Source organism: Hipposideros armiger, unplaced genomic scaffold, assembly GCF_001890085.2.
Source record: "Hipposideros armiger isolate ML-2016 unplaced genomic scaffold, ASM189008v1 scaffold_41, whole genome shotgun sequence".
Classification (NCBI taxonomy): Eukaryota; Metazoa; Chordata; class Mammalia; order Chiroptera; family Hipposideridae; genus Hipposideros; species Hipposideros armiger.
This window is the reverse complement of record NW_017731391.1, coordinates 1,074,394-1,096,442: the sequence shown is the minus strand read 5'-3', so window position 1 is coordinate 1,096,442 and position 22,049 is coordinate 1,074,394. Positions and strand designations below refer to the sequence as shown.

General features: G+C 44.4%; 2 protein-coding genes across 4 annotated transcripts in view; both read right to left on the bottom strand.

The window, feature by feature from the left end:
- ZBTB2 (zinc finger and BTB domain containing 2) overlaps window positions 1-7,453 on the bottom strand; it is a 28,354-nt gene extending 20,901 nt beyond the window's left edge. For 2 of the 3 annotated variants that reach the window (XM_019638967.1, XM_019638970.1), the window contains exon 1: window positions 3,357-7,453. The gene's annotated coding sequence lies outside the window, so the exon portion shown is untranslated. Of the gene's footprint in view, window positions 1-2,817; window positions 3,337-3,356 lie in introns of those variants that run through there. The other variant, XM_019638968.1, reaches the window with a different exon arrangement.
- Window positions 7,454-13,471: 6,018 nt separating this feature from the next.
- The window catches only part of RMND1 (required for meiotic nuclear division 1 homolog), a 36,094-nt gene continuing 27,516 nt past the window's right edge, over window positions 13,472-22,049 (bottom strand). Inside the window, exons 11-12 of the mRNA XM_019638934.1 lie at window positions 14,562-14,678; window positions 13,472-14,181 (exon numbers count right to left, since the gene is read on the bottom strand). Of these exons, the coding sequence (XP_019494479.1) occupies window positions 14,149-14,181; window positions 14,562-14,678 (150 nt within the window). The 3' untranslated portion in view covers window positions 13,472-14,148. The remainder of the gene's footprint in view (window positions 14,182-14,561; window positions 14,679-22,049) is intronic.

Sequence of the window (22,049 nt, the reverse complement as noted above, 5' to 3'; positions counted from 1 at the left end):
ACGGCGTAGGCTGCAGCCCCTGTGGCAGTGGGTTGCCATGGGCTACCGTGTGTAGCCAGCAGCCGCAGTGAGCGGCCGTCCAGAAGCCGGCGACTGATCTGCCTCGCCCGGGAAGAGCGCAATGATGGTGCCAACTTGGGCCAGTGAAGCAACGTCCTCCACAACTAGACTGAAGAGCAAAACGACAGCAACTTGTCTGTTCCCCTTCCCCCAATTCCCCAGCACTGTTCCCATCCCCCCAATTCCCCCCTCAAAAAAAAAATCTTTAAAAAATAAAAAGGTTTAAAAAATGTTTTCAGTCTAATGCTTCTTACATTATTTTTTTTCTTCAGGAAATAAAAATTCTCAATTCCCTTTTAGGTTTTTGCAACCTGAAGACCATAAGGCAGTAAGTAGGTAAAGTGATACATGGCCTTTTGCCACGTGCTTGAAATTTATAGTCATTTCCAGCCAACCAGCAGTTCTTCCTTTTCTGTGACAGCTTCATTCCACACTACTTGCCCAAAGTTTCAAAGTCTCTTCAGGGAAAGAAAGGTGAGTGGGTCCAGGGATGAAGCACCAAGAGACAGATTAAAAGATGGCAGAACAGTCTCCAGTTCTGAAGAAACTGATCCCAAGCCAATGCCACATACCAGCCTTCGATGTCTCCTTCACTCCGTCTTTCAGTAAATCTCAAGCTGGGGAAAGCATATCCCCTTACTCAGGGATATGTAGTGTTCACACGGTGCATATTTATAGAGGGTTGGGGTGAATAAGATTTTATATTTTATAGAATTTTTGTAGTACAAAAGTGCAGAATTTGGAGGACAGTACAAAGTTCATATTAATCTTTAAAATAAAAAAGAAACTGTCACCTTGGCAACTTTTATTCTATGACCTAAAGCATGCCTAGGGATTATTCTCTGCTGCTGGAGTATTTCCGTGGAAGAGTTTGTGGAGCTGCATCTATTGACACCATCTTTGAAGAGAAGCTGGCAAGTAAGCAGTTGGACTGCACAACAAAACTTTAGGGGTGGTTTATCTGTCACCCTTTAATGGACTCCTCTACTGTTGACTATCAGTGGCACTTAATACCACTGGTATATTACTTCTTGTTCGTTGAGATCTTTGATGGTTTCAATAACAGTTCAGTTCTTTGGCTATAAGTTAAACATATAAACCACACATTTAAGTGAAAAACGTGCAGTTTAAAGGCATGTATAGTATTAGTCGTCAACTTGCTTCTTAAAAAAAAAATCAAATTTTAACAATTTGAAAACACTCTGGATACACACCAAGGTTATTTAGAATGCAAAATAAAATTTAACAATTAATTTTGGTTTGTAATAAAATCAGAGAAATGAGGACTTAAAATGTCTTAATTCTTATTTCCTATTGACATGTCAGGCCTCTCAGACTAAAATGCTAGTGCTATGTACACGCTGCTCCTGTGCTGCATCAGGGTGAACATACATAGTCCGTCCTAGAAAGGACAGGGCAGCCCGGTGAAGAAAACCCAGAGCAGCCTGGAGTACTATGTGAGCCTGTAATTCGACCTTTTTAAGGTTTTATTTTACTAAGGCAACAACCTATGAAAATGAATAGAATTGAGACTCATACCCTGAGTGAGCCCATTTCATGATGAAGAGTAAATGAACACTGCAGATGGGTGGGGCGAGCAGAGAGCCTGGGTTATTTCCCTAAGGCATAATTAGGAGCTCAGCAGTGGGAAATTCTTGCAGTAAATGGTGTAGCAATAGTTAACTGTATTTTCACTCTGCCCAATCACTTTCTTGCCTGCTCTGCTACTCTTGCTTTCTTTATTGCCCTCTTTAATTTACTACCAGCTAAAAACGACAAAAACTTGCTTCCTAAGCATATTCTGTATTATCAGTTCTCGTTGCAGCCTTGTTTAGACATGAATGGTTTGAGGGTTTCGCCACACCGAGAAAACGAAGCAGCTTCCGCGCCCCTCGACCTCCCCTTCTCGGAGCCCTACGGGGTGTGAGGGCTGCGCCCCCAGGGAGCCTGGCTCGGACGCCGGTCCCACGCCCCCAGGCAAAGCAGCCAGAAACCACAGCGGAGATCTGGGGTAACTTCGGCCTTATCGGAAGCGCACATCGCCTTGTCGAGCGGAAGCTCAGCGCGCCCACACCAGCCTCCTGGCCGCGGCGGCGGACGGCCCGGGCGGCGCCCAGGGAGGCCTACTTTTCCTTGGCCAGTGGGAGTGGGCCAACGGCCACCCCGCCCCGCCTGCCCCGCCCCGTCCCAAGAGGTGGGGCCGACCAGACCCGAGGGAGCCCGGAGGGACGGTCGCCGTGCACCCCAGCCCCGCCCCCAACCCCAGGGGCAGAAGAGAGGGGAGGGGAGGGGCGACGCACTCAGGCTGCGCCGTCCCGCGTGCGCGCGCGCGCGCGCTTGTCCCAAGTCCCGCGGAGTTTAACACAATGCCGACGCCTACGCCGTGCGGAACGCCCCGGCCGGCGCAACTGTCCCGGCGCCGGGGGCGGGGGGTGGCCAGACAAGGAGAAGGGAAGAGCGCGCGCGAGAGCCGGAGACAGCGCGAGACCCAAAGAAGCCGGAAGCGCGCGTGCGCGCCCCCGCCCGCGAGCGGGGAGGCGGAGCCGCAGCAGTAGCGGCAGCAGCTGTAGGAGCCGCTGCAGCTGGGAGAAGCGCCAGAGAGGCCGGGCCTGCTCCGGTCGGACCGGATCCCTCCCCTCCCCCTCCTTCTCTGCTCCCCTCCCCCAAACCCACTTCCGCAGCTTGCGGCCTTGCCGCTGAAGAAGCAGCGGCGGCGGCAGCAGAAGGCGGCGGCGAGGCGTCGGAAGGATTACACACCTGACAGGCCCACCTCTCGGGGCTCCAGCGCGGGACGCTCACCGGCCGCCGCCGCTCAGGACGCACTTCGCGGTGGCGGCGGGAAGGGAGGGACCGGCGACGGGGAACGGAACGTGAATCGCCCCCCTCCCCTTCCTCCCTCCCTCCTCCGATCCGCCACCCGCCCTCTCGGCTTCCGTCCCCTCCCCCTCCCGCAAAGCCCCGGATGGAGCTGCCGCCGACTCGCCGCCGCCTGGCTCCGGGGGATGGTTTTGTCAGGCGGCCAGAACCCCGGCGCCAGGCGCAGCCGCCGCCGCCCCCGCGGGGCGCCCATACCCTCGCTTCCCAGAACCAGGTCCCCGTGTGTTCTGGGGCCTCCGTCTGCCTTCACCCGGAGCCCCAGGACGAGGGTCATTCGCCTTCTTTGTTGCCACCGTCGCTGCCGGAACCGTTTGCGAGCTCCGGTGCCCCCCCGCCCCCCACCCCCCGCCTTCCCGGAGCCCGGGTCGGGGGCGGCACGTGGGCACGAGCCCCGGGAGGTGGAGGCGGTGCGCGCTTACCTGTCGCCGGTGCTGCTGCGGCGGGGGGTGAGGAGGAGGCACCGCTGGGCAGCCTTGGCCGTGCTCTCCCCGCCGCCGCCTCTGCCTCTCGCTGCTGCTGCTGCTGCCGCCGCGGTCGGTGTCTCCGGCGCGGCGGCGGCGGCGGCGGCGGGGCTTTTCCTGTCCGGTTACGTTAAGGTCACATGACCGAGAGAGCGGAGCGACTAGTGCAAAGAGGCTGAGAGCGGCTCCCGCCGGGGGGGAGAGGCGGCGAGAGAGCAGTGGCGGCAAGAGCCCCCTCCGCCCCCCCTCCCCGCCGCCTCCCCTTCCCCCGCCCGCCTCCGCCTCCTGCTGCTCTGCCGCCGCCGCCGCCGCCTGCAGCACTGACTACACTGCCGCTCCCACCCAGGCTCCGCGCTCTGCTCCAGCCAAACTTCTGCAAACCATGTGCAGCCGAGGCGAGGAAACTTCTCTCCGCTTATTGGGGCTGGAGGCTTGAGTCACAAGCCCCGTGTTTACATAAAGTGTTTAGGTAGGACAGCCCTGGGGATACTCGCGGGAGGGATGGAGAACTGCTCGGAGCCTTCTGCAAACTTACGCTTGACGTCTCCTGGCCTGTATCATTGTCCCTTGACTTCCCGCATGAGCATAAGTTTTAACCTAAAGACTTGAGAACCAGGGAGAGAAGTGTAAAACCACGAATACCTTTTATCACCGGTGGTAATTGGGAAGTCATACTGAAGTGGACATGCCTGTGCTGTGTCTAGTGGTAGAGGTGCTTCCTTGTAGACTCAGTGGAGTGTGATGGAAGGCGTTTTTGTTAAGATTGAATTTGATGCTCATTTCAGTAATTGGGTTTTAGCTTTCGAAGCTTTGGTCCAGAAATATCAAGCGTCTGGAAGGGGAAGCATAGCATGTTTGTTACTAAGAACAGTTCACTCTTCTGTTAAGTGGTCATTGAGGTACTGTTAGAGTGGTTTCCAGAGTTGGTCGTTCTGTTAAATTTAGAGGTCCTGAAGTCGTTTAACAGGGAGGACCTTGAACGTATCAGGGCAGGCAAGGGACTTAGATATTCTGATGGCCATTCTTCACATTTTAAAGTTGACTTTTCTGTCGTTGCCATTTTGCTAGAATTTTATATTTTTGGAAGTAGAGTTCAGTTCTTTGAGGACTGGATTTAATGATTTGTTTATTTGATACTTGTAGTATTTTGAAGACTTAAGAATATGGCTTGATTTGTAAGGAAATGGAAGCTGCAGTTTCCAAAACAGCCTGGTTTTAAAGCATGCTATCCTGGTTATAATTTCCTTGATTTGATGTCCAACGCATTTTGGTTACATAGCACAGTGCGCCGACGCATAATATTTAAGACAAGCGCACTAAAGACAGTTAACATACAGAAGTGCCTCTTCTAAAAGTCTTGAGTTTGGTTTAGTAATCCAGTTATACTGCGACTAATGATGATTAATTCCTTCTTTGAAGACAGAAGAAACAGCTGTGTAACTATAGTAGTCCAAAAGTGAACAATAGATTTAGTACGTACCTGCCTTGAACTTTTCTTGTTCTTTGATCAGCTAGATAAATGACTTGTTGAGTGGTTAAGTGTCTGCCTGCAAAACCAAATTCTGACCCTGATAAAAGGATTTCTAGTGCACTATCACTAAAACATAAAAGTTGGCTTTCGGACTGTCATGGCAGGTTTCTTGTATTGGCTCTACAGTTGAGATCTGTTTCATCTTCTTAGGATACTAAAGTGATTTTGATTGGTAGAGTCCTAGTTAGAGATCTTTGGGTTCTTAGTTCTTTTAGACCTAGACCCTTAAGAACTTTTAAGTTTATGATCTGATGGTGTGCTCACATGGAGAGTGAACGGACTTAAGAGAAACTGAAAGAAAAAATGGGCAAAGCTAATGTTATAGATTGAAGCCTTTGGGTAGACACTTGCCTATGTGTCTAGAGTAATTGGCCTTGAGTCAAAGTAACTATGCTTATTCTTAAGATCAGCGAATAATTTCTCAGTAATATATATATAGTTGTATAGAAATAAACCCAGGGGTTATTTCTGAAACTCTGAATCTCATTCCTAGAGGAAATGCTGTCAGGACCATCGTATTTTTCAAGAGCTGCTGCTCTTGAATTTAGAACTGGGCTGCTTTACTGCTAGTTCTCTCAAGGCATAGGCATGCACGCATACTTGGGTTTTGTCAAGTATGCTAATTATTTTGATTTTTAATCACCATCATCAAGTAATAGCGTTATAAGGAAAGCTATACAGATTTTATCTGCTTTCTACAACTGGTTGAAGTGGAAACATTTAGGTGGATACATATGCAAAGGTTGGGGAGAAAACTTAGTACTTGCAAGAAAGGCTAAATAGTATATGTCAGGATACCAAGGGAAGCTGTCAGTCTGGTTGTGGGAGAGCCACAAATGCCCCAAATTTAGTAATAAGAAAAAAGTTAAATCATCTGTTTAGTGTTTATGTGCTGATTTATTTTGCATTTTGGAAACAGATTTGGCAAATGAGTTCAAAAGTAGTTTCACACATTTTCAAAGAAAATCACAGTGCAAGCAAATAACCTGAGTGGAATTCATCAAAAGTTGTTATACATAAATATTCTGCAAACTAGTGCTGCTGAAAGTTTTGGTATGTTATGCTGAAGTATGAGAAAAATATGCGCTTGCTTGTGTTCTAAAGAGGATAGATCAGTGAACTTGGACACTGGGCAGGAAGCAATTTAACAATACTGTACTTAAACTTTTTTCTTTTGGCTGAAATTTGAGTTTGTATGCGCAGGTTGAAGATGGAATTTCCATTAACGTTGATTATTAAAGTAATAGAATAAATGCGGGTAGATCCCAAAGCAGCATTTTCACTACATAACTTTACGGGTAACCTCTTAGATTAGGAAAACGACATGGCTTTACATGCTAGATTTACAAGTCTATCATGCCTTTTGTGTTTTATATCAAGCTTAACATTTAAATCAGAAAAAATGTATTTTGAGAGTGTCTTGTATTTCATTGGTTTGGGTATAAAGTTTATAGAAAATGCTTATTTTATAATTGGTTGTTACTGATACCATATTCCCTTAAAGATTCCCTATACTTTAGGGAATTTTTTGTCTTAAACTAAACCTAAGTGTAAGCTTGTGGGTTTCAAACTTTTTCACTTGTGCTTCTAAGAAATACATTGTTAAATGCTACTTGGTACACACATATATGTGAAATTAAAACAGAATTTTCAGGAAATAGTACTTGTTATCAGTTATATACTCTGTCTTTTCTAACTAGTTTATATTTTTAATGGTGATGCCTTAAATTGATTTCATCAATCACACATAGATCAGAGTTCACAGTTTGAAAAACATTTATCATATAGTTTCTATAGGTCAGGAATCTGTGAGTATAGCTAGGTGGTTCTGATCAGGGTCTTTCAGTCAAGGTGTTGAATGGACCAGAGGATCTGCTTCTAAAGGGGCTCACGCTCCAGCAGGTGGGGCTTGCAATTGGCAGGTCTTGGTTAGTTTCCATTGGACTGCTTGAGTGTCCTCCCAACATGGTGGTGGTTGGCTTTCTCCAGAGCTCGTGAACCAAGAGCAAGGAGGAAGCCACACCATCACTGCTACATGCTGTTAAAAGCAAGTCACGAAGTCCAGCCTACAGCCCAGGGCATAGGTATTAAGCTCCTTATCTTGAAGGGAGTGTTTATGACACTTTAATAAGCCCCACAATTCTATATTTTTCCTGTTTCTGGATGAATTAGGATTGAACCAGAAGCCTTGTTGAAGTCAATCTGTAAGTAATTATTGAAGTTAATTAATTTTTTTTTTCTCTGAGGGCATCTAGTCTCACGCCCTTCTTAATCTTAAATTTGAGAAAGCAGACTCAAATAAGTTAAGTAATTAACTGGCCCGAGGCCATTTATTCTAGGAAAAATAAACAGATTTTCTCTGACTTTTGTCATGAATAATCTGTTGATAAAAATGGAAAAATTGGCTGAATTTTAAAAAATCTTTTCTAAAGAAGTTACGCGTATAACTGTTCTTCCCTAGTCTTCCAGCTTGCAAGCTTCTATGAGGTGTGATCAAAATATGGTGAATGTTCAAAAAAAAAATTATTGCAGTAAAAGACACATTGTCATTAATCCCCCTCAAAATACTCCCCCTTGCTTTGAACACACTTACCCCATCATTCTTGCCACTTTCTGAAGCAGTTCTGGAAGTCCTCTTTTGTGTCTTTAGTTGTGCTGTCATGGCTGCCTCAATGTCCTGAATTGATTCAGAACGTTTTCCTTTTATGGTAATTTTGACTTTGAGGAAGAGCCAGAAGTCACACGGTACCAGATCCGGTGAATAAGAACACACGGTAATGTTTTTGACAGAAATTGTCATACCAGAAGCGATGTGTGACAGTGATATTATGATGGAGGATGAGGTAGATACTCACGAAAGAGGACTTCCTGAACTGCTTCAGAGAGTGGCAAGAATGATACGATAAGTGTGTTCAAAGTGAGGGGGAGTATTTTGAGGGGAACTAATGGCAGTGTGTCTTTTACTGTAATAAATTTTTTAATGTAAATGTTCACTGTATCTTTTGATCACACCCCGTACATGATAGTTATACTTTAAACTTGTTTGTCCTGCAGCTAATGTTTGATGTCTTTATGACTTTGTAGACTCCTCACACCAGCATCCCCCCAATTGATTTTTTTTAAGGAAACAAAATGTGCGATTGACCCTTGAACATGGGGGCTAGGAGTGTTAACGCCGCACTAATCCGGGTATAACTTTTGACTGTAGCCAGCCCTTCACATCTGTGGATTCAGCAAACCTCGATCGAAAACAGTATTTTTGATTCATGGTTGGGAATCCATGGTTGGGAAACTGCTGCTGGGAATGCAGAAATACTGTTTTCAATCCACGCTTGGTTGAATCTGAATAAGGTTGGCTTCGGTTGATGTGAAGCCCGTGGATATGAAGGGCCAACTGTATGTATTGGGAGAAACAAACCCGTGTAATAAGTGGACCTGTGCAGTTCAAACCCGTGTTGTTCAAGGGTCAACTGTACTTGCTAAATTCAAACTACTTGTTAGCTCCAGATGCTGTCTTCTGTACTGGCCACCAGATTGTATTGTATAACTGTACCAATTAGCACATTTCCAGGACCTAAAAGAAGATGTTATAACTTAAACAGATGATCAGAGTTTGAGCGTAAAGGACACTGTACGACTTCTTTTTCTGCTGTGAAATTTTCATGGACACTTTGGATCTAGAAGGATTTGTTCAAAGACTAGTTTTGGCTTAGAGATACAAGGAGCAGGATGAGACCCTGACATTGGTAGTGAGAGTGCAGCCAAGATGAATTTCTAAGGCTTTCCTCAAAAAAAAATTTTTTTTAATCCATTAGGCTTTTCTGAGTAATAGATGGGGATACAGTAAATTATCTTACACTTTTGCTATTCGAGTTGGATAATGGCTGCTTTCTTAAAGTACTTTATGGTTCCTCTTACCACCAGGACTCCCGACAGTTCCTATTCTGCCCTGACACACTGATTGTATGTACTTACGTGATTACTTTTCTTGTTATTTGTCTACCTAGATCTTGTACCCCCCATTCCCACTGTGAGCTCGGACTGCCTTATGTGTATACTGCTGGTACTCAAAGGCTTGCAGAATTGAATCAGATTTGTAGTTGAAGGATGACCTAAGATGATAGTATTCCCACTAGAACTCAATGAGAAAACGTATCTTGTAGAGAGCCTCTGCATATAGGTGGTGGTGGTGTATACTCATATATGCTTACAGCCTAATGGGAGAGAAAAACACCATCTTATACTTAATATACAGTTTGTTCTACACTCCACATATGCAAAGTGCTGTGGTAATACAAATGGAAGTTGATATTAAATTGAATCTTGAAGGGTGAATAGATGTTTGAAAGACAGATTTAGTTTTGTGATGTTTGGGGGGTCGTGCATTTCTCAACTTGACTCCTTCAAAGTGCATCTACCTTAAATTGTTTTATTGGTGTGTTGCTATCATATTTTGATAAGTTGCTTCTTAAGTGGCATTCACATTCTTATTTCTCTAGAATTGTGCTATGTCCAGTTCAGTAGCAACTAGCCACACACATGTGGCTGTATCAATTGTCACACTAGCCACATGTGCTTTCAATAGCCATGTGGCAAGAGGCTACCATGTGGGACAACACAGATACTACAGAACATTTCCATTGTCACAGAAAGTTCTGTTGGAAAGCGTTGCTCTAGAATCATGTTTTGCTCATCTGCACATTTTCACATTATCTGTAGTCTGTTGAGTTAGGAACAGAATGAGGAAACTTGGCCTCCTGACATTAGGGAGAGAGAGTGGTTGGTATTGATGAATAGAGGGGAGAGAGTATAGGATGTTATTAACTGTGGTTAAGAACAAATGGCTTTGGAGCCGGCCAAGTGGCTCAGTTGGTTAAGAGCTTGCCCAAGAGTGTGAGCTCTGAGCAACAGGGTCGCCGGTTCAATTCCCACATGGGCCAGTGATGCTGCGCCCTGAGCTGAGCTGCCAACAGGTGGCAGGATGGCTTAGCTGGTGAGAGTGCATACTCCTAACAAGGCTGCCTGTTTGAATGGTGGGCTATGCCCACCTGCAACTAAGACTGAACTCGGCATCTTGAGCTGAGCTGCCGCGCAGGTGGCTCAAGGGATAGAGTGTGCGCTCTTAACAAGGCTGCTGGTTTGACTCCTGCATTGGATGGTGGTTACACCCCCCTCCCCCCGCAACTAATTGAACACAGCACCTTGAGCTGAGCGGTGCGACTGGCCTTGGAGCTGAGCTAGCTGCGCCCTCCACAACTAAGATTGAAGGACAACAACTTGGCTGTTCCCCTCCCCCAATTCCCCAATAAAATCTTAAAAAAAAATATATATATATATATATATGTGGGCCTTGGAGTCAGATCAGGGTTGGAATTACATGTCCCTTAAGCTGTTTGGCTTTGGTCATGTTATTTAACCTCTGAGCCTCAGTTTTTTGTTTTACTCAAATTATTATATTTGTCTTGTAGGATTATGTGAGTGTAAAATAAGAAAGTGTGTGTCAGTGGGCTTAGCATAGTACCTCAGTAAATGACAGGATCATTAACATATTTTTGAAATAAATAAATTTTTAGAATTAGTGTACAGTTGTGAACTTTAATATGGGTATACATTTGTGTAACAACTATTGGGTTTTGGGTTGTTGGAAAAGTCATGACGTATTTTTTTCTGTTTTTTTGTTGCAAAAATGCATCATGACTTTTCCAACAACCCAACATGACAATCAGGACACAGGACAGTTCTATCACTTCAAAAAAATTCCCTCATGCTGTCCTTATATATACTTATTCTCCTCCAACCCCTTTCCCATGGCAGCCCACTGCTTGGTTCTCCATAGCTAGTTTTGTCTTTTCTGGCTTGTTATAAATGGAATCATACAATACATAGCCTTTTGAGACTGGTTGAGTGAAAGATTCATCCAAGTTGAACATATCAGTAGTCACTGATTTTTAAAGACATTTTAATTTTGAAATATTAAAGTTTTTTATTGAACTATTTCTGAAAAAAAGGAAATGTGAATGAATTTTTGCTTATAGAATTGTGTTTGACTCAGGGTTTTTTGTTTGAAAGCGAAGTAAATGATACTTGTAGGGGAAAAGTACTTCCTCTGATTGATAAATTAGTGTCTGTGTATTGACTTGTTTTTCTCTGTGAAGGTGGCTGATCGTTGGTAGGGAAGGCGCCTGTTCTTAGTTTGTACAGTTGCAGTAGAGGCCTGATTTGAAAAAGGTGGCTGTTTAAACATTAGTTTCTAAAATGTGACCTGAAGGGCCTGCCGAGTGGTGCATTGGTTAAGGGCTGGCTTGGGACACCAGCTCTGAGCAGCAGGGCCCTGGTTCGGATACCACATGAGGGCCAGTGACGCTGCACCCTCTACAGCTAAGATGGTGAACAACAGCTCGACCTGGAGCTGGGCTGCCATGAGTCCCCGGCGACGGTGTGGGCTGCAGTAAGCTACCTTGAGTGGCTGGCAGCTGGCGTGAGCCGCCATGAGCGGCCGTCCAATGACCAGTGAGCGACTGCCTCACCCAGGAAGAGCACAATGATAATACCAACATGGGCCAGTGAAGCAACGTCCTCCACAACTAGACTGAAGAACAAAAAGGACAGCAACTTGTCTGTTCCCCTTCCCCGATTCCCCAGCACTGTTCCCCTCCCTCGACTCCCCAATAAAATCTTAAAAAAAAAAAGTTGTTATATCGTGAATGTGTCTAGTGGAATGTAATACCACAATGAGATGCTGTCCATCATGATCCAGTTAAACATAAGTAAATGATTCAAATTTAACAGTTCCTTTTTCTCCTTGAAAAACTGTGTGTTAACATTTCCACCATAAAACGTTATGATAATCAGTAAAGTTTTGCTTCAAGGTCTTATTCTCTTCATGTTCTTTCCTACATATTTGTATGTAAGTTGAAATGTTAAATTTTAATTTGTCATGACCCTAAGGCACTAAAGGTTCATGCCCTTTTTTTTTTTGTTATAATTGAGTTGACCCAAACAGCAAATTGTACATATTGATACTTGGAGTAAAATTTTAATGGAAATTGCCCGCTTATTAGGTGGGGGATAATATGGTCTCAGATGAGGTTTTGTTGACCACTTATTTCAAACTGTCATGTTGTTTGCCTTCCCAAAGATTTTAAAATATAGGTTAAATACATTTAAAGGGTTCTTTTTTTTTTGAAGATTTTATTGGGGGAATTGGGGAAGGGGAACAGACAAGTTGCTGTCCTTTTGTTCTTCAGTCTAGTTGTGGAGGACGTTGCTTCACTGGCCCATGTTGGTATTATTGTGCTCTTCCAGGGTGAGGCAGTCGCTCGCTGGCCATTGGATGGCTGCTCACTGTGGCTCACTGGCAGCTCACGAAAGGACTCATGCCAGCTGGAGGCCAGCCCCACTGCGGCCTATGCTGTTGCTGGTGACTCATGGCAGCCCATCTCTAGGTGGAGCTGTTGTTCACCATCTTAGCTCTAGAGGGTGCAGCGTCACTGGCTCTCATGTGGGATCTGAACGGGGGCCCTGCTGCTCAGAGCTGGCATCCCAAGCCAGCTCCTAACTTAACGCGCCACTCGGCCGGCCCCATTAAAAGGTTTTTAAATATAGCAGACCAAACTCGGATTCAGCAGGTTGGGTGAGAGATGCCTTCTGGACAGAGTGAGAAGGGAAGATGGGAAAGCACAGGCTTGACACACTGATTGCAGTTGTGCGCACAGGCACAGCAGTTTTAGGAAAGGACTTATGTGGGACTTGAGGCTCTAGAAAGCAGTTCTTGAACTAGGGGTGCCCACGTGCTCCTGGGGAAGTCTGGTGCCCTTGGGGCATACGTACCTCAGACAGCTGCCTAAGAATCGCGTGTGTGCTGAGAAAGACACCAGTGTGTTCACCTTCTCTGTCACAGCAAATGCATAGAAGGTATCAGTAAGGGTGTAGTGTATTTGCAGAATGCGATGTCGCAGTAAACAAGTTGTAAAGTTGACGGTGTCCCAATTCAGAACAGAGGAATACTCTGTTCATGGATAGGTATAGAATGTATAGAAAAAATCATTTCAATTCATTGTGGTGGACAGGGTAGTGAGATGAAGGGGTTAATGCATAAAAATAAGGTAAGTGATAACAAGGATTTGGCTTTTTTTTTTTTAAAGATTTTTATTGGGGAATTGGGGGGATGGGAACAGTGCTGGGGAATGGGGGAAAGGGGAACAGACAAGTTGCTGTCGTTTTTTTTGTTCTTCAATCTAGTTGTGGAGGATGTTGCTTCACTGGCCCAAGTTGGAACCATCATTGCGCTCTTCCCGGGTGAGGCAGATCAGTCACCGGCTTCTGGACAGCCGCTCACTGCGGCTGCTGGCCGCTCACGCTGGCTGCTGGCCACACACGGTAGCCCATGGCAATCCACTGCCACAGGGACTGCAGCTCACGCCGTCGCCGGTGACTCACGGCAGCCCAGCTCCAGGTTGAGCTGTTGTTCAGCATCTTAGCTGTGGAGGGCAGTGTCACTGGCCCTCATATGTGGGATCCGAACCGGGGCCCTCTGGCATCCCAAGCGAGTTCTTAACCATCGCACCACTCGGCCGGCCCGGATTTGGCTTTTTAAAAATGTTAATTATCAATTCAAGATGGGAAGCATATAAATGTTGTTTTTAATTTCCCTAAAGAATGTGCGAAACTAAAATGTTTCTCTGAGAAAAATATTTTGAGTAACTTGGTCGTGATAGGATGGAAAGTATTAAATTAATAAAAGGCAAAGTACCAGTGAGCTGTCAAACTCAAATTATGAATGCCATCTAAAGTAGGTTTATAAAACCAGTGTCTGCCATCACACACCTGCGTCATTTTGTATATTTCAGCACTCCTGAGTTCCTGTATGGTTCTCAGCCAAGACCATGCCTGGGATTCCCTGGGGATGTGTTAGGCGCAGTGTCCAAAGCTAAGCCTTTGGCTTTACTAAGTATCTGCCTACATTTCCTAGCTGCTGAGCTTATCTAGTTCTTTAAACATTTTCCTTTCAAATTGTCTGTTAACAGACCCAAACACCAGATCCTTCATAATTTTTATTCAAGCAGCAATACATTTAGGAGATGAAATGATTATAACAATTTCTTGACTAAAAATTTAAATACCTATTAAATAAGATTTCCCCCAATAGTGAGCATTTATTTTTGATTGTAGAACTTGCATAGCTCTTGAAATGACACTTTTCCTTTGGTCATCACTTGCTTAGAAAAACACTCGTCCCAGCTCAAACATTACCTTAGGGTCACAAAAAGTGAGAATTATTAATTTCATGGCAAATCACTGCTACACACTAAAATGACTCTTGCAAGGTTGTGACTAATTCTCCTGAAGTAAGAGTAAATACTTGTCTTTCCCACGTGGCAAGCGGCAGGTCTGAGGCACAGGTACTTGCTGTTGGGCTGTACATTATAAATTTACAGCCAGAACTTGCACTACATGCCATCTCTCAAAATGTGGAACTTTTTTGAAAAAGCACAACATATTTGCAAAATGTAACTACCATAGTCACTTGAAACTTAACCTCACTTCCAAGTAGATGTAACTGGCACAGAGTCATGCTTTCCCCACTGTCCTGTTATCAAGTTCTTGTCACTGTTCCTTAAAAAGTGGCTCACCTCTATGGTGATCAGGATGACGATCATCCACTCCAGGCGCAGTGCCCTCTTCTCCGTCAGGTGATTTCGCATCAGATCTGTTAACTCCATGCAGTGCTGAAGTTTTTCATTCATGACCTGCATTGGGAGAACACTAGAAAGTATCCCGCATTCATACTTACAACAGGATCGCATGCCTCAAAATTCTAAAGGTTTGAGATACGTATGCAGTGAAAAATCATCCCTTTAATTATTGCTCCTCAGTCTTCTCCCCAAAGGCAAATGGCCAGTGTTCCCTGTCTTGTGAATTCATTTAGACATTTTGGAGTGCATAGATCTAACTGCTAGAAATACTTTGCATACCGAAGCTCTTGAATTTGTAAGATTTGGATGAGAGATCTAAAAATAAAGCTTACGAGTTCTAGTTTTTGGTGGCTGTCCTTGGATTTTTTAGCAGTTAAGAATGGCAACGGCCTTAAGATGATAAAAACAGTGATTACCTTCTGCTAAAACTTCAAATCTCACTGTCAAAACTCCCAAACGTTAAGACAGCTGCTGCACACGCACCACTAGATGGCACTGCTTTCAGCGCCGAACTGCAGAGGTTCTGCCTGCTGATGGCGCCCTCACAAGCTGGTTGAAGGGCTCACAGAACACAGAATCTTTGAATTTAAGATTTGGATGTGACCACTGGCAAGTTTATACCTCCTTAATCTCTGCATCTGACTTCTGGAAATTGGAAAGTTGGGGAACAAATTTTTTAAACAGTGTGATTCCTCTTGATTACTTTAGGGGCTATGCAGAGGGTGCAGGTTTGGTCAGTGGAAATTTGAGACATCACAGATGCATGTTTGGGGTTTGAAACGTATAGTGCACCATGTTCATTATGATTTTGCACAGAGCATTACACAGCCTTATTAATGAGAGAGCACAGGGATCCACACTGATGGTACATTTGCCCATGTTTCTAAACTGATCACGCTGTAGTTTCTCATGTATAAATGTTTAGAACGCCTTTTTCTTCCTTACTGCCTTTTCCTATTTCTGTTGGCTGCTTGATCTTGCTTCTCGCTTCAAAACACCCAACCCTCTTCCACTTTCTTTCAACTTTGACTAAAGAACTGACGTTTTCCCCTCTACTTCTTCATCCTCCAACTTATTCCTTAGCCCTGAGAAGTTGTATATATAAGCACAACTCCCCCAAAACTTCCCAATGTCTCCTAACAGTAAATCTAACAACTTTTCTTTTAGATTCTAAACCTCAGTTAAGCATTTGACAGCACTGAGAAATGCAGGCTTCCTTTAGCTTTCCCCTCCCGAAGAACTAAGTTCTCCTTCTGACCACTATTCTCTCCGAGTTTTCTCTACCCCATCTTGCCTTGAGATGACATTTCCCGAAGTCCTGATCTTGTTCCTGCCCTCCAGCTCTGTACTCTCCTTACGTGATCTTACCAACTTTGGTTTGTGTAGGTGCTTCCTAAGCTTCAGTCATTTCCATCCCACTGTTACTATTTCTATGAAATAAGTGTGTCAACTGTACTATTTAAATTTCAAAGATTTTACTTAGAAACGTTTATTTAAAAAAAAAACTGCCAGGGCAGCCGGTTAGCTAAGGTGGTTAGAGCGCAGTGCTCATAACACTAAGGTTGCCGGTTCGATCCCCACATGGGCCATTGAGATGTGCCCTCCACAACTAGATTGAAACTACTAGACTTGGAGCTGATGGGTCCTGGAAAAACACAGTGTTCCCCAATTAAAAAACAAAACAAAAAAAACCCTGCTACAAATGGAAAACCAGTATGATGTGAAATAGTTTTGCCTACAGAAGCTGATCCTGACACCTGTGAAAGTGGGAGATAAGCTTATAACAGGGCCACTAAAACCAAACCAAGCCTTTCTCTTCCACAATAAACATGTTCCTGCTTCAATGCTTAAATGCTATTTCTGGGTCCATGTGTTACCTAAGTCCATCTCTTGTACAAGTATATGTATCTCAAACTCACCTTTTGGGAAAGACTACTGTAAACTATTCTGATGAGTCCCAAATAAAATGCTTCCCCCTAATGTCTCTGCCTGAATTTCTAACTGCCTATAAAATACCTTTTTATGGGTTTCCTGCCAGCACCTCAAAATTCAGCATTTTTCAAACTAAAGTCTTTCCCTCTTGGATTCCCTATCTCAGATGAGGTTACAGTATCTTCTCAGTCACCCAGGATAGAAACCTTTGGGCTTTAATCCCCACTCCCTACAGTAATCCTCGGCTGTAAGAGCCTTGAATATGCCCTCTGCTTATCTTGACTTAATACCTGGTAAGCCTTCATCAACTATTCATTACCTGATCAAAACTTTTTTTTTCTTTTTTAATATACTGGCATCAGAGTTCTCATCCTTAACAGGTTGGAGCATGTCACTCCCCTTCTCAAATGCGTTAAACATGTTACCATCACCTTCATAACAATTCCAGGTCCTTTAGTCCAGTCACACTTGAGATGGTGGCGTGCCCTTCATTCTCGAAGGCGCAGCCTTTGTGAAACCTTCCCAACCTCCTGCCCCTTCCCCTCTGTTCCCACAGCACTATTTTAGCACTTACTTCATTCTGCCTCACAGTCATGTCCGCCCAGAACCCTTCCCTCCTGCCCTGCTTCTTTGAGGGAGTAACTCTCTCTTTCCAACCACATGATGCTGCCAGTCAACACCGGACGGCCTCCCCACCCTTCCCCTGAAGGCCCGAGGGTAGATGGGGTTGGCACGAGACCTAGGCTTGGCCAACCACAATGCCCAGTTCCCTCCTCACATGGCTGCCCAAAGCTTAGACTCGTGTCCCAATGCTCTGTAGCTGCCAGAGTGAAATGTAAGCTTGGATATTCCCTCTCCCCACACCTTCCTCCCCAACTCAGAGAATGCCACGGAGAAGGAAAGGAGGAGGCTAAACTGGTACAAGATGCTGAGGACAGAAACGGCCCTAGGACCTGCTTGGATCTGTGCAGCAGAGTCTATTCCCACACCACACAGGAGCACAAACATGATGATAAATAAGATCATTTAAAGTGTTTTCTGCCATGTGCAAGCAAGCGGCCCCACTAACGCAGGCTTCCTCTTCTGACCCAGCTGTGGAGGCATGCATGTTACATCACACGTACGACCATGTGGAGGGTGAAGGGGGGAGGGAAGCAGGCGTGTCATCAACCGGGTACGCTGATGAGATGGGTGAGGCTGAGCGGGGCGGTCCCACCATTAGCCAAAATAAAGAACAGAGAAGGGTCAACATCTCCTGGGAGGATACAGTGAATTTCATTTTGAAATCTTAATCATTGACTAATTCTATAAATATTTATTGAGCACATACTCTATGTGAGGTTTGTGCCAAGAAATGGGGATGTATCAAGAAAGCAATTGGCCTCTGATCTTGTGCAGCCTCCATTCTTGTGGTGAGTGACACACATAATTCTAAAAAGGATGCTGTGAGCTATGACAACGACGGAGGTCTGACATTTAGCAGGCACGTGGAAGCACCTGGAAGGCACACTTTGAGGTTAGAGATATAGAGCTGAAGTTACCAGAAAAAGGTGGGAGTAGAAGACATGAAAACGTATGCCATTACTCATGGCGTGGGCAGCATGAGGGGAGAAGAACCAATGACAGAGTTGTGGAGGACAGCAGCCTGAGAAAATGGAGCAAGGGGCCCACTGTTCACTGGTTTCTGTCCCAGCTACACTGTGTAACTGCTCTGATCTTCAGTAAGCTCTTAATTTCCAAAGGAAATGACTTTACCGCCATCCTCAACTTTTTGGACTGCTTTTTCAGCACATCTCATACCTAATCACACACTTTTTTTCAAGACAGCTAGGAAAAACAAAAAGAAAAAAACAAGGAACAACTGTCTCCTGGTACCAACACCACTCTCTCTTTGTTCTTTTTTTTGCTTGTACTGGGTTGTCGGAAAAGTCATGACGCATTTTTGCAACGAACAACATAGAAAAAATACGTCATGACTTTTCCGACAACCCAATATATTGACCTAGCATCTTGCAACTGTGATAAATTCACTTATTAGCTTCAGTAGCTTCTTTGTAGATTCTTTAGGCTATTCTACATACAAGATGTTGTCTGTGAGTAAATTTAGTTTTACTTCTTCCCACAGGAGATTTTAAATCTTGGGGCTACAGAAAGAGCCATCCACAGGGACTGGTGCTGAGTCTAGCTGGCATCGCAGAGGGCTTTCTCCACGGGTCTAGGGTGCCGGGGACTGGGTCAGCATAAGATTCTTCCCACTGCTAACATGTAACAGAGGTACAAGGTCAATCCCTTTATGAAGGGACTCAATCTCAAATTGGCCCTGACACTGGAAAAAGAGTACACTCAGCACAGTACAGGTAGAGGGGCTTACACAGCCCTCTTGATCTCAGATATCCTTCTTATGCTTACATTTGATCTTAGCCATGAAACAGCTGACCGTTTGGCTGGCAAGGTATTCTTTACTAAAAGGTGTCCTCAGTTGTAGACCTGCTGTCAATAGTTCCCTCTTGAACAGCAAGGGCAGACAGATAAAAAAGGCCATCTCCCAGGTCAAAGATCAGAACATTGGACATCAACCTTGTCCAGGCCAAGTGGCACTGGAAGCTGGCAATTATGAACAACAAGTGGCACTGGAAGGTGGCGGTGCCACTGGTGGACTGAAGCTGGACATCATTAAAGTGACAGGAGTGTGAGTGTGATGTGTGTCACAGTGATTACAAAGTAGGCTTCTAAAATTTTCTCCACTTTTTTCAAGACCTGAAATCTGCGGTAGGCAGATTTCGTAAGATGCCACCCAAATAGCTCTGCTCCTGGTGGTCACACTCTTGTGTAATCCCTTCCCTTGGACTGTGGGCTGGGACTGGAGACTTGCTGCTAGCAAAAAGGATACAGCAAAAGTGACGGGATGTCACTACTGCTGTGATGAGGTTACAAGATTGCGACTCCATCTTTTTAGTTCTCTTTCTTGCTTCTCTCTCTCTCCTCTCCTCTTCTCTCTCTCTCTCTCTCTCTCTCTCTCTCTCTCTCTCTCCCTCTCTCTCTCTCTCTCTCTCTCTCTCTCTCTCTCTCTCTCTCTCTCTCTCTCTCTCTCTCTCCTGAGAAGCCTATGTGGCAAGGAACCCAGGGAGGTGTCTGGCCAAGAGCCTGAGAGGAACTGAATCTAGCCAACCAACCATATGGATCAACTAGGAAGTGAATCTTTCCCAGCTGATCCTTGAGATAACTGCAGCCTTGTGAGAGAATCGAAGGACCCAGCTAAGCGGCACCTGGATTCCTGACCCACAAAAACAGAAATAAGTGTCATTTTTAAGCCATTAAGTTTTGGAGCAATTTGTCTCACAGCAATAGCTGACTAATAGAACCACAGGAGACAGCGCCTCTGTATGAAGCTTTTAGTCTCCCCTTTTCACATCCCTGGATCTTCAGCCTGTGTACCCAGTCCACAAGCACGGAAGGCCAATGCTTTTCATGTCTGATCAGACAACTGGACCATTAAATCTGTGTCTAATTAGACATTTAAGTATCTAAAACTGTGTTGAAGAGGTCCACTGAGATTTGGTCTTACAGTAAGTAGCACGTATCATGAACATAACACTGTAGGCAATGAGGTAAACTGGAGGTATTACAATTAATTGCAGGGAATGAGAAAAGATAATCAGTACACACTAACATGAAAGACAAATCAGATGTTAGAATTATCTGACAAGGATTTAAAGTGGCCATCATAAAGATGCTTTAGAAAGCAATCATGAACATGCTTTAAACAAATGAAAAAAACAAAGTCTCAGCAAAGAAATAGAAAATATAAAGAAGAGTCATGTGGAAATTTTAGAACTGAAAAATACAATAAAATAAACTCAGTGATGGGCTCAACAGCAGAATAAAGGTAACAGGAAAATAATCAGTAAACATGACGACAGGACAATGGAAATCATGCAATTTGACCAACAGAGAAAAACCAGACTAGAAAAAAAGTGAACAGAGCCTCAAAGACTTGTGGGAGTATAAGAAAAGAATCTGACATTCATGTTATAGGATGATAGATTTTTCATCAGAAACCATGGAGCCCAGAAGAAAGTGGCATAGCATTTTTTAAGTGCTGACAGAAAAGACTGTCAACTCAGAATCCTGTATCTAGTGAAAATATACTTCAGGGATGAAGGGGAAAACCAGACATTCTCAGAGGAAGGAGAGCTGAAAGAATGTGTTTCCACAGACTTACTCTAAAAGGATGGCTAAAGAATGATCAGAAGAAAGGAAACAATAAAAGAAGAAATATTAGAACATCATGAAGAAAAAAATATATATAGGTAAATACAATAGGATTTCCTTCTCTTTTCTAAATTATGTTTGATGGTTGAAGCAAAAATTGTAACACTGATGAAGTTTTCAATGTCTGCAGAAGCATCGATAAGACAATTTTATTGTAAATGCCGGACAGTCAAGGGATGGAAAGGGAAGTGAGGTTTCTACATCTGATTTAATCTGGTAAAATGTTGAAACCAGCAGACTGTTGTTAAATTATGTATGTACAATTTAATACCTAGAGCAACCACTATATGTCTATGCAAACAGATACACTCAAAAACAATATACTAGATAAAATAAAAATGGAATTCCAAAAAATGTTTGTACTCCACAGGAAGGCAGAGATTGGTATGTACTACAGCTTGGATGGACCTCAAGGCATTATGCTCAATGAAAAACCCCATTTGAAAAGTCACATACTATATGATACGATTTATATAAAATTCTCCCAATGACAAAATTATAGGGATAGAGAGTAGATTACTCACCGCCAGGGGTTAGGGATGGTGGGGGAGGGGAAGCCAGTTTGACTCTAAAGGGGCAGCACATGGGAGGCAGCACATGTGGTGACAGCCAGTTCTGTATCTCGATCACATGGTTACACTGATCTACACGTGACAAAACGCCACAAAGCTATGCACATTGTATTAGCATCCATTCTGTCTCCTGCCCTCTTGCGTCCTGTGGTTTACATCCATCATGGCCACGTCTACCCACTCCCATCATTACCTTGATACAGATACCTCTCTTCTCAACTTTTCCTTTACATTGCTCAATGCCTGCATGACAGTTCTAACTGGATGTCTTTTTGCTACTCTACTCTCAGCATATCTTAAATTTAGCTCCTCACCCCCACCTGTTCCCACTTCTCTGTTTTGCCATCTTTCTACCCGCCACCCTCAGGCAAACACCTTTCCCTCCCCCTAGCCTCCCATTGCCAAGTACTTGATTTGTTCTAGAGGATTCTTTCTTAAATTCATTTCTGTTCTGTCACCATTACAGTTCCAGACCCCATGAACTCTTGTTTATTTTTTATTTTATTTTTTTTTATTAGCTGAGCCATCCTGCTACCTGTTGGCAGCTCAGCGGCTGCTCAGCGGCTGCTCAGCTCGGGCTGGACTCGAACCGCTGTTGCTCAGAGCTCAAACTCTTGAGCGAGCTCTTAACCAACTGAGCCACTCGGCC